We start from the raw sequence: 13,229 nt of genomic DNA, 5'->3' as shown, positions 1-13,229 counted from the left end.
TATTAAAGAAATACTTCAGTCACATTGTCAAAAGTTAAAAGGACAGTCAGTCAACTACACTGTAACAACGTAACGTAATTAGCTAATTCCGCTTCACTCTCGGCTTATTTAACAGCAGCAAAACTGGACATGATAGTCACGAATTTTGTCATGCTTATTTGAGTTAAGAGAACTGATGGGGATGTTCTTTTAATTGTTATTCAAGCAATGTATGTCTCGTGACCAACTCACCACGAACACACTTCACCGATGATCTTACTCGCGGATAACTGGTTCTCTCTGCTCGACTCTGGCTGGATCAGCAGGTTGAAGGATATGTGGCGCTTGCCAACAGGGACGGTGTAGAGTGCCCTCTGGTGGACAAACTAAACTATACAACGCCAACACTCATGACATGGTTGAAGGGTGTTTCGTTTTTATTTTATTTTTGAAATATTCATTTATCGGCCATTATAAATGCCGATACCGATAGTTTTGAAAATGCCTAATATCGGCCGATAATATCGGCCGGCCGATATATCGGTCGGGCTCTAATTTTGAATGACGTATACATACTAGAAGCTAACAGTAGCTCCTCCTAGCTTCTTTGTGTCGAAGCTAACAGTAGCTCCTCCTGTTTTCCATTTTGAATGATGTACACAGACTACTGCCACCTGCTGGTATCTAGAGTTATTGTTGACCTTAGTTGCTGGTAGTTCTCAGATGTGGGTCTACGTATCTTCATTCTTTCATAGTGGAAGTCGGTTATGTTCAGTCTGGATACGACTGACAGTTCATTTATTTAGTAAGATAGTGTGTAATATAAATATGTCATTGATGATTTCATTTTGTCATTTGACACAAACAAAATAGAAACGTTTATCAGCTTCATAAAACCTTTGCATACGTTTGCTGTCACCAACTAATTGATCAGTTAATTAATCATCTTGAATGTGTTGAGAAATAAAGGAACTCTGACAGGTGTTATGGGATCACGTAGCAACTAACAACTGTTTTATTAATAATAATAATAATAATAATAATAATAATAATAAATTAGTCCAGAACATGACTTTCAGTTTACAGCTACAGGAAAGAAAGAAAAGCGGCAACAAGCCGTTGATCACTGCTGCTCTGTTGACGTCCTGATTAACGGCCGTTAACCTTTAGCCTGTAGCTAATTACTCTTATTACTGATTAATTATCCTCATTACGTCTTCAGATGTCTTGTTTTGTCTCACCACCGGGACAAAAAAAGGAAAATCATTAAATCTTCCTCTCAGATATTTCAGAACATAATTTAGTCAAACACTTAAAAACGATGATGACACCTGTCGTTTGTCTTCATCTACTCAGTTTATAAACTGAATGAAACATCAGCTGTTGTTCAGGTTTTATCAGCAGCAGCTGAGACAGACGAGCTCAACACCACACTGACTTATCAGCAGCTAAACACGGAGTTATTTTAATGAGAGAGAGTCGACTGACAGAACACAGACACTGCAGGGTGTCGTCATGGTGAAAAACATTTTACATCTGTGTATTAGACGGAGCTTTGTCTTAATGTGAGACACTGATGAGGACAAATAATAAGATGATTAAATGATGAATGTGTCCATTTAAACATTAGCAGCTTTAGGAAGAAGAGACGACCAACAGTGTGTCCACCAGAGACCATGAATGTTTCAGAGTGTTAGTGACGATATGAAAGAAAACCTCACGTTAAACCGGTCTGGACCAATGAGAGCGACCGATTGAGTTGATCGACATGTGACTCAGACACAGAGTTCCCCAAACTGTTACCTGTAGGAAACACCGTCCACTACGCTGGTTCCTACCTCCAGATCCACCGTGATGGCGGCGGCTTGGAGCGTCGGCTGAACCCAGATAGAAGAAGAGCTAGCTCCGTCCAAACACTGGACATGTCCAAAGAGACAAGCTGAAACAAAGATAACTGGACTGGTGGGGGTTTAAAACAGGAACATCTGTGGGTGGTGCTCATCAGAAACATGACTAGAGTCTGTTAATGTCCAGATACTCTCCTGTAGTCGAACAGTTTTGATCCTGGGACTCTTAATTATTGGACTCTTTATGTCTGTGAAGGTTCTCAGTCATCCAGGTCATGGTATATCCAGACTTGTAGAGTTTTTTGAGAAGACGTTACAAGCAAGTTTTTCAGGAGGAGTTCGTATTTAAACCTCAGACTTCCCACCAGTCCTCTAGAACTGAAGAAGCTACTCGGATGAAACGTCTTCTCAAAAAAACTCTACAAGTCCAGTTGACTTTTTTGAACCTTTGTTGGATATTGGACTCTTTCAGAATCAACAGTTTCCTCCAACTATCTGGACGTCAACAGACTCCAGTCATGTACGTTTATGATGATGAGCACCACCCACAGATGTTCCTGTGTTAACCTCAACTCTCCATCAGTCTGTTAGAACAGAAGAAGCTGCTTGGATGAAACATCTTCAAGAAAGTCTCGACTCTCGACCCTTGTTCTAGATGTTTTTTGTGGCTGTACCATGATCTAGATGACTGAGAACCTTCAGTGACTCTCTAGCAATCATTTTAAATTCCTCTTGTTTCACTCTAAAACATTTAGGACAGAGAGTTAATAAATAAATCAACTGAACCTCAAAGATCTGACGTTGCTTCATAAAACACAACCAGAGCCTGAGACCAGAGAATCGCTTTAGATGTGGACGTGTTAGAAACGCCCTGTCCTTTACTGCATCATTCATTCATTCATTCATTCATTCATTGACGTAGCCGCCTGTTGAACCTGTCCTTCAGTATTCCCACTAACAATGAGTAAATGTGTCTCTCCTGTCCTTCAGGTAGTTGTTATCCCTGTCCAGAGTCAGTGGAGGTCCGTTGTACCTGTGGTTGCTCCGTCTTGGTCGTCCCATGTGGCCGAGAGAGGAGCACCAGACCACCGCGCTGCAAAGAAGCCTGCGGGTAAACTCCTCCACCTCCTCCTCCACCTGCTCCTCCTCCACCTTCAACAGACCTTTTAAACGTCATAATTAAATCAACTGTGAGACGTTTAATGATGAATCTGTCACTTTTAACACACTCTCGGCGTCCTCAGGCGTCCTCCGTCCTGCCACCACCCGACCAGAGAGACCCACCGCTGCCACCCCGGGCCCTGCCCCCCCTGCAGACAGCCCTGCCTGCTGCCGCTGCCCGGCTGCAGCCACACGTGTCCGGAGCCCTGCCACGACATGGTGCTGGTCAAATCCCAGCAGGTGAGATGCCAGCCTCCTGTCCGTCCCCCTGGGACCGGTGCCAGGTTTGAGACGGCGGGACGTCCCCCTGTCTGCTGAGCCTCGTTAAAGCTTTAGAAAATAATATAGACACCACTCGTTAAGAGACACGTGAGAAACTACAGGTCGGTGTTTTTGTTGTGACGTGTCCTCAGCTGTCCTCCTCGTGACACGGGCTGAGGTTGTCTGAGTTAGCATAGAGAATGCTAACAGCTCGCCTCCACTAGCCTCCTTCTATCTAAAGGTAATAACCAGTTAACTTAATGTACAGCTCCAGTAAAGGGAGACCCAACCACTGTAATGTCCTGAGTTTGACTCATTTAGAGAGATTTTAGTTTTTGGAAGAACTTTACTTATGTCCTCCTTGGGTCCAGAGGTTTGTGGTGTCTCCTCTGTCTTCTCATCATGTGTCTCTAGTTTAGTCCAGCTCTTCTCTGTCCTCAGACTTTTTAAATCCTGATGCTTCTCACAGCTGGAGCTTCACACGTCCACTATTATTTCTAATGAGACGATGCAGGAGATGGCGTTTATTTTAAAACTCCATCAGAGGATTTTATGACTCGATGGTTTATTTTTCCCCGGTTTGACCGTTTATCTCTTCTATGATCCAGCAGGGAGTGTTTAACTTTCACTGATAACTTCAGATTCAACTTCAGAACGCTGTGGGAAAAATGAACGCTTGTGTGTTTTCTGGTCGTCATTAACGTCTTATCGCCGCCATCGCTCATGTTGAGTGACGCTTCCTGTTTCTCCGTGGTCGTGTTGTGTTCCAGGTCCAGCTCGCCGGTCCGTGGGAGCAGCCGTCGGAGCCGGCGTTCGTCAAGAAAGCTCTCCCCTGCCCGCCGTGCCGAGTGCCGATACCGACGTAGGTCCGACACGCATCACGCTCTCTGCTGATCAGCCCGAGCAATAAGCCGGCGTGATGAAACAGAGGCTGCACACACACACACATTACACACACACACACAGAGGCTCCGAGGTGCTTTGGTCCCGTCGTGGATCATTAGAGCTGAGATTAGAAAACACTGCGGCGCCCGCTGTGTTCGCTCAGAGCAGTTGTTATTGTTGCCGCCTGCAGCTCAGCGAACGCCAGCGTCGACCATCTGTGTGAAAGACCAACAGACATAAACATCAGAGCGGGTCCGAGGCTGCGTGTCTGTCTCTGTCTCTGTGTCTGTCTCTGTGGGGACCGGCTGTGGGACACGACTCCAGCGTTGGACTATAAAACAGAAACAACAACAACATAGCTCTGATAACGCTGCGTATGAGTAACACTTAGTGGTGATTGTGTCGTCTGTAACTTAGTGATTGGTTCTGTACAATAACAACACAGTCATCTCACGTCTGTCCATCAGTGAGGACAGACTCAGGCTGCCACTGCATCTGGATTTTATTATGGGACGTGTTGAAGCCCATGTAGAGAAGAAAATACCTCCGTACACAGCTGGAGAACAACCCACTCAATCAAACCAGTGTCCATGACAACGCTGCTGTCCATCACTGCACCCAGGACAATCTGATTGGTCCTCACAGCCTCACATGTGTGATTTTACAGTTATTGTTTCATTCTGACAAACTGTATGAACACAGTGGACCTGAAACCTGGACTAGAGACATAAAATCAGAGTAGGAAGAACCTACAAAACCACAAACATGTTTAACAAACCCCATGTTCCCACTGGTTCCTTTCTGTGTGTAGTCTGCATGTTCTCCCTGTGTCTGCGTGGGTTCTCTCCAGGTTCTCCAGCTTCCTCCCACCGTCCAAAGACATGCTGGTTAGGTTCATTGGTGATTCTAAATTGGCCGTAGGTGTGAGTGTCTCTCTGTGTTAGCCCTGTGATAGACTGGAGACCTGTCCAAGGTGTACCCCGCCTCTAGACCAATGACAGCTGGGATAGACTGGAGACCTGTCCAGGGTGGACCCCCCCTCTAGACCAATGACAGCTGTGATAGACTGGAGACCTGTCCAGGGTGGACCCCCCCTCTAGACCAATGACAGCTGGGACAGGCTCCAGCCCCCCATGACCCTTAACAGGAATAAGAAGTTACAGAAGTCTCAAAACTCGTTTCTCTCTTCACCGTCGTCACTCCCACAAATCTTCCCTCTTCCTTAGCAACCATTACCATATAATTTTCTGATTGGCTGATGTGAAGCATTTTTCCACCAACAGGAAAGAGGGCGTCATGTTTTTTGTTTTTATTTTTTTGCCTTCGATCACCTGAAGCCAGCTAGCTCCTCCTAGCGCTCTCAGCTTGCTAGCGTTTTCGTTTCCGTCGTATCTTCCTGCACCAAACATGACGACAATATTCAGGAAACATCATGACGTATATTAGTTTTAATAAGTCTAGTTTTACTTTGTCTATCAACACAATTCAAAGACTGGTCTATAGCTTGAAGTTAACACTTTCTACACAAGTTGAAACAGCGTCTCAGTGAGACATTGTCTTTCTGCTACATCGTCATGTGATTTGGACGCGCCGGTGTGTCCGTCGTCTCCAGAGGGTCAATGATTTCTGGACTGACCTGAAACACTGACCCAGAATCAGTTTGTGTTGAGACGCCGTCTCCTCTGCAGGTCTCTGTTGGACATGTCCCTCTTGTCAGGCTGATGCAGCTGCAGCCTGGAGGTGTCTCCTCTGTAACAGGTCTACCTGTCCGTCAGAGTCAGCTGATGTGACGTGACGTATGAAACAAGAGGTGGATGTAGAGGAGTGAATAACTAACAGTGTAGTAACTCTGTGTTTGTCTTTCAGGAGCTGTTTTGGAGAACATGAGGTGAGAACCAGTCTGCTTCCAGCCTCCTCCTCCTCCTCCTCCTCCTCCTCCTCCTCCTCTTCCTCCTCTTCCTCCTCCTCCTCCTTCACCTTTCATTCACTTTAAATCACTCGTTCATCTTCAGACATTCACACAAACCGTAGAACAACAAACTCCACGTATCTGTTTTTAGATTTATCACTTCCTCCCTCCCTCCCTCCTCCGCTTGCTGTTTTCTTTTCCATCCATTATTAGTTTGTCCTCCTCCTCTGTCCTCCTCTGTCCTCCTCTGTCTCCTGCCTCGTTCAGTATTCAGTCTGATAGCGGCGCTGGCTCACCTTCAGACGAGCTGCTCAAACGTTTCCTGTCTTTCCTTCAGGTCAGCCCGGTGCCGTGTCACCGCCAGGGCCGGTTCTCCTGCACGCGACTTTGCGGGCGACCTCTGGCGTGCGGCAACCACAGCTGCAGCAGGGAGTGTCACCTGGTTACCGGCGGCAACAAGGTCAGGACGGGCAAAAGTACGGGGCGGGGGCGGGGGGGGGGTTTACAGTAGTGACCTCGGAGCAGACTCCCTGAGCGTCCTGCTCTACCTGAGCCAGGTGGATGAACCGTAGCATGCTAGCAGCGTTAGCCTCAGGAGCTAAGTTATTGAAACAAGATGGCCGCCATGAAGAGGGAGAAGCTGAAACTGGCTTCAGGGCTTCATTAAAGATCATCATCAAGATGTTTAAACTGAGTTATTAGTTCTCACACTTGAGATTAATGAGATTAATGACGAGTGGCTGCAGGAGATGGACTTTATGAGTCGATATCAGATGATTAAATCTCTGAATCTAGTCTCCATGAAGCTTCTAGTTTTAGTTCAGCTTTAGTTTCTGTGTTTTCATTCAGTAGAACTATTGAACTGACAGGTGTTCCTAATATTTTGACATGGTGGTCAGTGGAGACTAGACTGAAGTGGCCAGGGAGTGAACGTTGTTACCATAGTAACGTAACCGTGGTCTGCGTTCCTTCTCTGACGCTCTACAGCTGGAGCATTAACAGACGATTAGTGATTAATTAATGAGCTGCGGCGCTACTTAGCAGCATTTTGTAGCATTAGAGTCATTTCACAGCAGCTTCAGAGATAAACACCGACTGTACGATCAGATAGACGTGTCGGATGTTTTTATCTTCTTTATAGATCGACAGAGTCATGACGTTAATAGTCAGGATGTTCTGTTTTAAATCAGCTGAAAGCTCAAAACCAGATAACAACCCTTTCTTTCTCCTCCCACAGTGTGAGGTGTGCGAGGAAGGCTGCTCTAAGCCCCGCCCCGCCGGCTGCCCCCACCCGTGCCCCCGCCCCTGTCACCCCGGCAGCTGCCCCCCCTGCAGCCAGATGATCCGCCAGCGCTGCCACTGCAAGATCAGCATCCTCTACGTGGAGTGCACGTCAGTACACGCCTTCCTTGAGTCTCCTTAACGCTTTGATCGGGCCAATCAGGCGGTGGGGAGTTGTTTCCATGGCAACGTCGCCGCTAGCTCTGCACCGATGAGTGTAGCGACGGTTAGTGGCGAGGTCTGATCAGTTCAGTGGTGAATCTGACGGTTTATTGACAAAAGACAAACCTGGAGACTGGTCGACAGTCATTTTAACTTAGTTCAGGTCACAAACTCAAGACATACGTCCTCCCATGAGTCCACTGTGACATGAAGTCATAGGTTTGGATTTGACCCAGAGTAAACACTCATTAAACGCTCATTAAACATTTAATCAACACCGTAACGGTCTCCATCAGGGTTTAGAGAGGATCAGGAAGTCTGACCTTCACACTATGAAGGTTTCTCTAGATGAGGGTGACGTCACTGATTGGTCGATCCACCGCTACCGTCCCACAGTAGAAATCCAGCCTCTGCTCCTTTATGTTATCAAGTATAATTTACACTGAGCTGTCGAGACTCAAAGGAAACAGAAGGAGAAACTGAAACGTCTTCAAGAACCCAACAAATCCAGATTCTGTTAACCACCATCCAGTAGAGACGCTTCCTGTGTAGGACAGATTCTGCAGCAGCGTCAAATAAAAAGATCTTAAAGGCTTTTGTTCAGTTAATTGTATTCACTGATTAATAAACACGAGGCCAATGACTGACTGGGTTTGTCTCTCTGCAGGAAGTTGACATCAGCTGATGAGCAGCTAAAGGTCCAGTTGGGCTCCTGCAACAACCAGTGTCCTAAAGAGGTACACATTCTGAACGCACACCAACACAAAACCAAACACTCAGGAACGAGTCAGCCCGACATCAAATAGCTACCGGCAACATAGACCGTCTGGTTCATGTGTTCTGCTCCTTAGAGGATATAACTCTTCACACCAGCAGGTGGCGGTTGTTTTTATTCTTCATTCAAAAGAGGAAACGGAGAGAGCTACTGTTAGCTGAGAGGCTAGGGTAAGCTAGGAGGAGCTACTGTTAGCTGAGAGACTAGGAGGAGCTACTGTTAGCTGAGAGACTAGGAGGAGCTACTATTAGCTGAATGCCTAGGAAGCTAGGAAGAGCTACTGTTAGCTGTGAGGCTAGGAAGCTAAGTGGAGCTACTGTTAGCTGAGAGGCTAGGAGGAGCTACTGTTAGCTGAGAGGCTACGGTAAGCTAGGAGGAGCTACTGTTAGCTGAGAGGCTACGGTAAGCTAGGAGGAGCTACTGTTAGCTGTGAGACTAGGAGGCTAGGAGGAGCTACTGTTAGCTGAGAGGCTATGAAGCTAGGAAGAGCTACTATTAGCTTAGAGACTAGGAAGCTAGGAGGAGCTACTATTAGCTTAGAGACTAGGAAGCTAGGAGGAGCTACTATTAGCTTAGAGACTAGGAAGCTGGGAGGAGCTACTGTTAGCTGTGAGGCTAGGAAGCTAAGTGGAGCTACTGTTAGCTGAGAGGCTATGAAGCTAGGAGGAGATACTGTTAGCCGTGAGACTATGAAGCACTATAATGTGTTGTAGAGAGCTGGTCTGTCCTGAATCAGCTGATCAGTTGTTCTAAACTTTATTGATGTTGTTGTTGAGAAGATATTTAAATGTTCAGATGCTGAATCATCTTCAGAATAGAGTCAGAATAGAGTCAGACTAGAGTCAGACTAGAGTCAGAATAGAGTCAGACCAGAGCTAACGCTGAAGGACAAATGATCAAACCACACATCATCATGACGACCCGACACCTCCTTGTGTTACAGCCCTGGTTCTCTTTATCTGGAGCCCAGTGCATCATGGGACGTGTTTATCAGAGTTTAGAAGTGGAGTCACCTGCCTCCTGTTACCACATGACAACACTCTACACTGCTGCCTCCTCCTCCTCCTCCTCCTCCTCCTCTTCCTCCTCTACATCCATTCATCTCAGCTCTGTGGCTCCAGGTTGTGCTTAACTTTCACCTGGAAATGATTTAACGTTTACACTCTGTCACTTACTGGCACTGACACACACACACACACACACACACACACACAGACACACACACACACACACACTAACCCTCAGTCAGATGTTTGAACTGCGCTGGTTTGTGTCTGAAAACTGTTTCTGCAGAAACATAACACACACCCACACACACACACACACACACACACACTCTGAGCAGGAATAACAAACATGTGCAGCAGCTCCAGGACACACATGATGGAACCAGACTGAATCCAGATAATTGGAAAACAAGGTGTCAGGAGAAGGGAACAGAACGAGTCGGGACGTTTAGAGGCTGCAGAGAGTCCTGACAGGGATCAGACCGGTCCCGTTACTCCACCGTACCCCACTGTTACCTCCCCTCCACTGGCAGCCTGGAGCTACCAGACAGTCTGGGAGGTCGACCTTGGGAAGGAAACGCTCTGGAGAGGACGGACGCTTTCAGACCAATGCTTCTCAGCCAATCAGCCGACCTGGGACGGTCTGATTTATGATCCATAGCAGTCTGATAAATTAATCTAATTCTAGACATACGCTGGTGAGGCGTGGTATTATATGGACGTTAAATCAGAGAATAAATCTAATTTATAGTAAACTGTAGACTTGACTAGCTCTTGATGAACCGTTGGAAGTAATCTACAAAAACAAGCTGAGTCAAGGACGACTGGACATGTTGAGTTTGTAGAAGACGTGTCCTCCATGTCTTGAGTTCTTCCAGACTGGTTGAGGAGGAGGGGTTTAAACATCTGAGGGTGTTACACAGAGAATCTGTTTGGATAAACCATGACCTGGATGACTGAGAACTAATCTGGACCAATGGGAGCGACCGGTTGAGTTTCCCTGAAGGAAACACCGACCACCATTTTGGTTCCTACCACCGGGTCCTCAGTGACGATAGCGTCTTGGAGCATCAGGTGAACCCAGATGGATGGAACAGAAGCAGAGCTAGCTCCACTCATACACCAGACATATTTTTATGATCTGCTCGTTTCCCTGGGAAATACACAAAAGGGTTACCTAGGTAACCAAAGCCTGGGACGTCCGCTACAAGGTCTCTCCCCATTAGGTCACCTCTCTCTTACTTGTGGTTTAAAAGGTAGAACAGGAGGTAGAGACAGCCTAGAGACCGACTAGAGACCATCGAGAGACCATTTAGAGACCGCCTAGAGACCATCTAGAGACCATCGAGAGACTGCCTAGAGACCATCGAGAGACTGCCTAGAGACCATCGAGAGACCGCCTAGAGACCGCCTAGAGACCGACTAGAGACCAACTAGAGACCATCGAGAGACTGCCTAGAGACCAACTAGAGACCATCGAGAGACTGCCTAGTGACCGCCTGGAGGTCGCCTAGAGACCGCCTACTTCAAGGTTAAACTTCTAGCTTTCCGTCCTGATGAAGCTCTTCGTCAGATTCGGCTCAGAGGCTCAGATGACCCTGAACCAGCCCTCGGTCACGCTGCTATAGGTCCCGGCTGCCAGGGGACTTTCCCATGATGCACTGGAGGAGATGAAAGGCTCACTGTCAACATTTATCTCGGCCGTTTTGTGTCCGTCTGAGATGTGGCGTGTAGAGAGCTGCATGTGAAGCTCTGATCAGAGCAGAGCGACGCTTCAGAGCTTCAGCTTCCAGGAAAAGATCCTCCATCAAAGAGAGGGTTTGTTTTCACTGCTCTAACCGGTCGCCTCGTGTTTCTTCTGGAGAAACCAGACCCTGAGCCGTCAGCATGTGGTCACTGTGGGTTTTCCTTGCTCCGTCTGCTCCTTCCCTGGAAGTCTCTCTGGTGTGTGTGAATCTGAATCCTGGACTATGTTTGTGTGTTTGCAGCTGAGCTGTGGCCATCGCTGTAAGCAGGTGTGTCATCCAGGTGTGTGTGAGGAGAAGTGTCAGCAGAAGGTGAAGCTGCGATGTCCCTGCAGGAGAATCAAGAAGGTACGACCTCTCCTCTTAAAGGCCACTTCATTAGGTACAGGTGTGTCTGTAGAGTGAAACCACAGATGAAGACCGAGATCGTCCATGACTCAGTGAATGTCTCTGTGTCTCCAGGAGTTCCCCTGCTCTCTGTCCAACCACAGTCTGGTTCAGTGTGACGACGTCTGCAGAGACCAGCAGAACAAAGTTAGCCAGGTAAACACACACACACACAGGTACAGGTAGAGTCAGCTGAGTCACACCTGGATCCACTCTGATCCACTCTGTGTCTGTGTCCAGATGAAGGAGGCGGAGCTAAGAGCAGCTGAGGAAGAGGAGCACAGGAAGTGTCAGGTCAGTAGATGAAGAATTTAAAGTTCAGTGAGTTTAGACGCAACTTCTTTCCTTCCTCCTTTCCTTCTTTCCTTCTCTCCTTCCTTCCTTCTTTCCTTCCTTCCTTCTCTCCTTCCTTCCTTCTTCCCTTCCTTCCTCCTTTCCTTCCTTCCTTCCTTCCTTCTTCCTTTTCTTCCTTCCTTCCTTCCTCCTTTCCTTCTTTCCTTCCTTCTTTCTTTCCTTCCTTCCTTCTCTCCTTCCTTCCTCTTTCCATCCTTCCTCCCTCCTTCTTTCTTTCCTTCCTTCCTCCCTTCTTCCTTTTCTTCCTTCCTTCCTTCTTTCCTTCCTTCCTTCTTTCCTTCCCTTCCTTCCTCCTTTCCTTCTTTCCTCCTTTGCTTCTTTCCTTCTTTCCTTCCTTCCTTCCTTCTTCCTTTCCTTTCTTCCTCCTTTCCTTCCTCCCTCCTTTCCTGCCTTCCTTCTTTCCTTACCTCCTTCCTTCCTTCTCTCCTTTCCTTCCTCCCTCCCTTCTTTCTGTCTCTCCTTCCCTCCTTTACTTCTTTCCTTCCTTCCTTCCTCCTGTCCTTCCTTTTCTTCCTTCCTTCTTTCCTCCTTCCCTTCTTTCCTTCTTTCTTTCCTTCCTTCCTTCTCTCCTTTCCTTCCTCCTTTACTTCTTTCCTTCCTTCCTTCCTCCTGTCCTTCCTTTTCTTCCTTCCTTCTTTCCTCCTTCCCTTCTTTCCTTCTTTCGTTCCTTCCTTCCTTCCTCCTGTCCTTCCTCCTGTCCTTTCTCCCTCCTTTCCTTCCTCCCTCCTTTCCTTCTTTCTTTCCTTCCTTCCTTGTCTCATTCCTTCTGATTGGCGGCGCCGCTGTGACGTCAGACTGTTAAAGCGTCTCCGTCTCTGTGTCCAGGAGGAGCTGGAGGCCTTCGAGAAGCGTCAGCGAGGAGGTCGGAGGAAGAAGAGGGGGAGGAAGGAGGAGATGGAGGACGAGCGGGGGAGGGCGGCCAGGTGGTGGAGGAGGTGCGCCGCCTTTGTCCTGGTGCCACTGGGGGGCGCTGTGCTGTCTGCTGCTGCCTACTACCTGCTGACCACGGCCTGAACCAATCAGCTGTGACCTCTCACGGTGTTGAACTGGACTCTAACGTTTATTAAACATGTTTAATTTAGTCAGAACAGAATGAAGTGATGTGTTTAAAACGGCTGATTTATGAATGGAGTCTGGTCTGGATCCATCTGACCTGCTCTGATTGGTTGTCTGATGTTAAACGAGTGTATTTTTGAATGGAGTCTGGTGCTGTAGACGAACAGAGGAAGATGAGGAGGAAGAGTTATTGTTTTATTTTCAGTTTTAACCCAAATGATCTTTACTCATGTTTGACCTTCAGATGTTTAAGATCGAAGCTTCTGATTGGTTCGTTCAGTCACAACTGGAAACGAGACTCTTTGTGTTTGAATCGTTTAGATTTAGTTTGTTTTTCTTTTTGTTTTTCAAAAAATGAAAAATAAAATTTATAAAACTATAAATGTTGAATTGTTTTCATTATAACTCACGTGAAGGTTC

The 13,229-nt window shown here is 47.1% G+C and overlaps 1 protein-coding gene across 3 annotated transcripts in view; it reads left to right on the top strand.

The window, feature by feature from the left end:
• The window catches only part of nfxl1 (nuclear transcription factor, X-box binding-like 1), a 30,595-nt gene extending 17,409 nt beyond the window's left edge, over positions 1 to 13,186 (top strand). For all 3 annotated transcript variants that reach the window (XM_084546657.1, XM_084546655.1, XM_084546656.1), the window contains exons 15-25: positions 2,817 to 2,937; positions 3,071 to 3,227; positions 4,019 to 4,110; positions 6,000 to 6,021; positions 6,380 to 6,502; positions 7,280 to 7,434; positions 8,153 to 8,222; positions 11,256 to 11,360; positions 11,475 to 11,555; positions 11,640 to 11,693; positions 12,579 to 13,186. In XM_084546657.1, the coding sequence (XP_084402783.1) occupies positions 2,817 to 2,937; positions 3,071 to 3,227; positions 4,019 to 4,110; positions 6,000 to 6,021; positions 6,380 to 6,502; positions 7,280 to 7,434; positions 8,153 to 8,222; positions 11,256 to 11,360; positions 11,475 to 11,555; positions 11,640 to 11,693; positions 12,579 to 12,767 (1,169 nt within the window). In that variant the 3' untranslated portion in view covers positions 12,768 to 13,186. The remainder of the gene's footprint in view (positions 1 to 2,816; positions 2,938 to 3,070; positions 3,228 to 4,018; positions 4,111 to 5,999; positions 6,022 to 6,379; positions 6,503 to 7,279; positions 7,435 to 8,152; positions 8,223 to 11,255; positions 11,361 to 11,474; positions 11,556 to 11,639; positions 11,694 to 12,578) is intronic.
• The last annotated feature ends 43 nt before the right edge of the window (positions 13,187 to 13,229 follow it).

Source organism: Chelon labrosus, assembly GCF_963514085.1.
Source record: "Chelon labrosus genome assembly, chromosome: 1".
Taxonomy (NCBI): Eukaryota; Metazoa; Chordata; class Actinopteri; order Mugiliformes; family Mugilidae; genus Chelon; species Chelon labrosus.
This window is presented reverse-complemented; position numbering and strand designations above follow the sequence as displayed.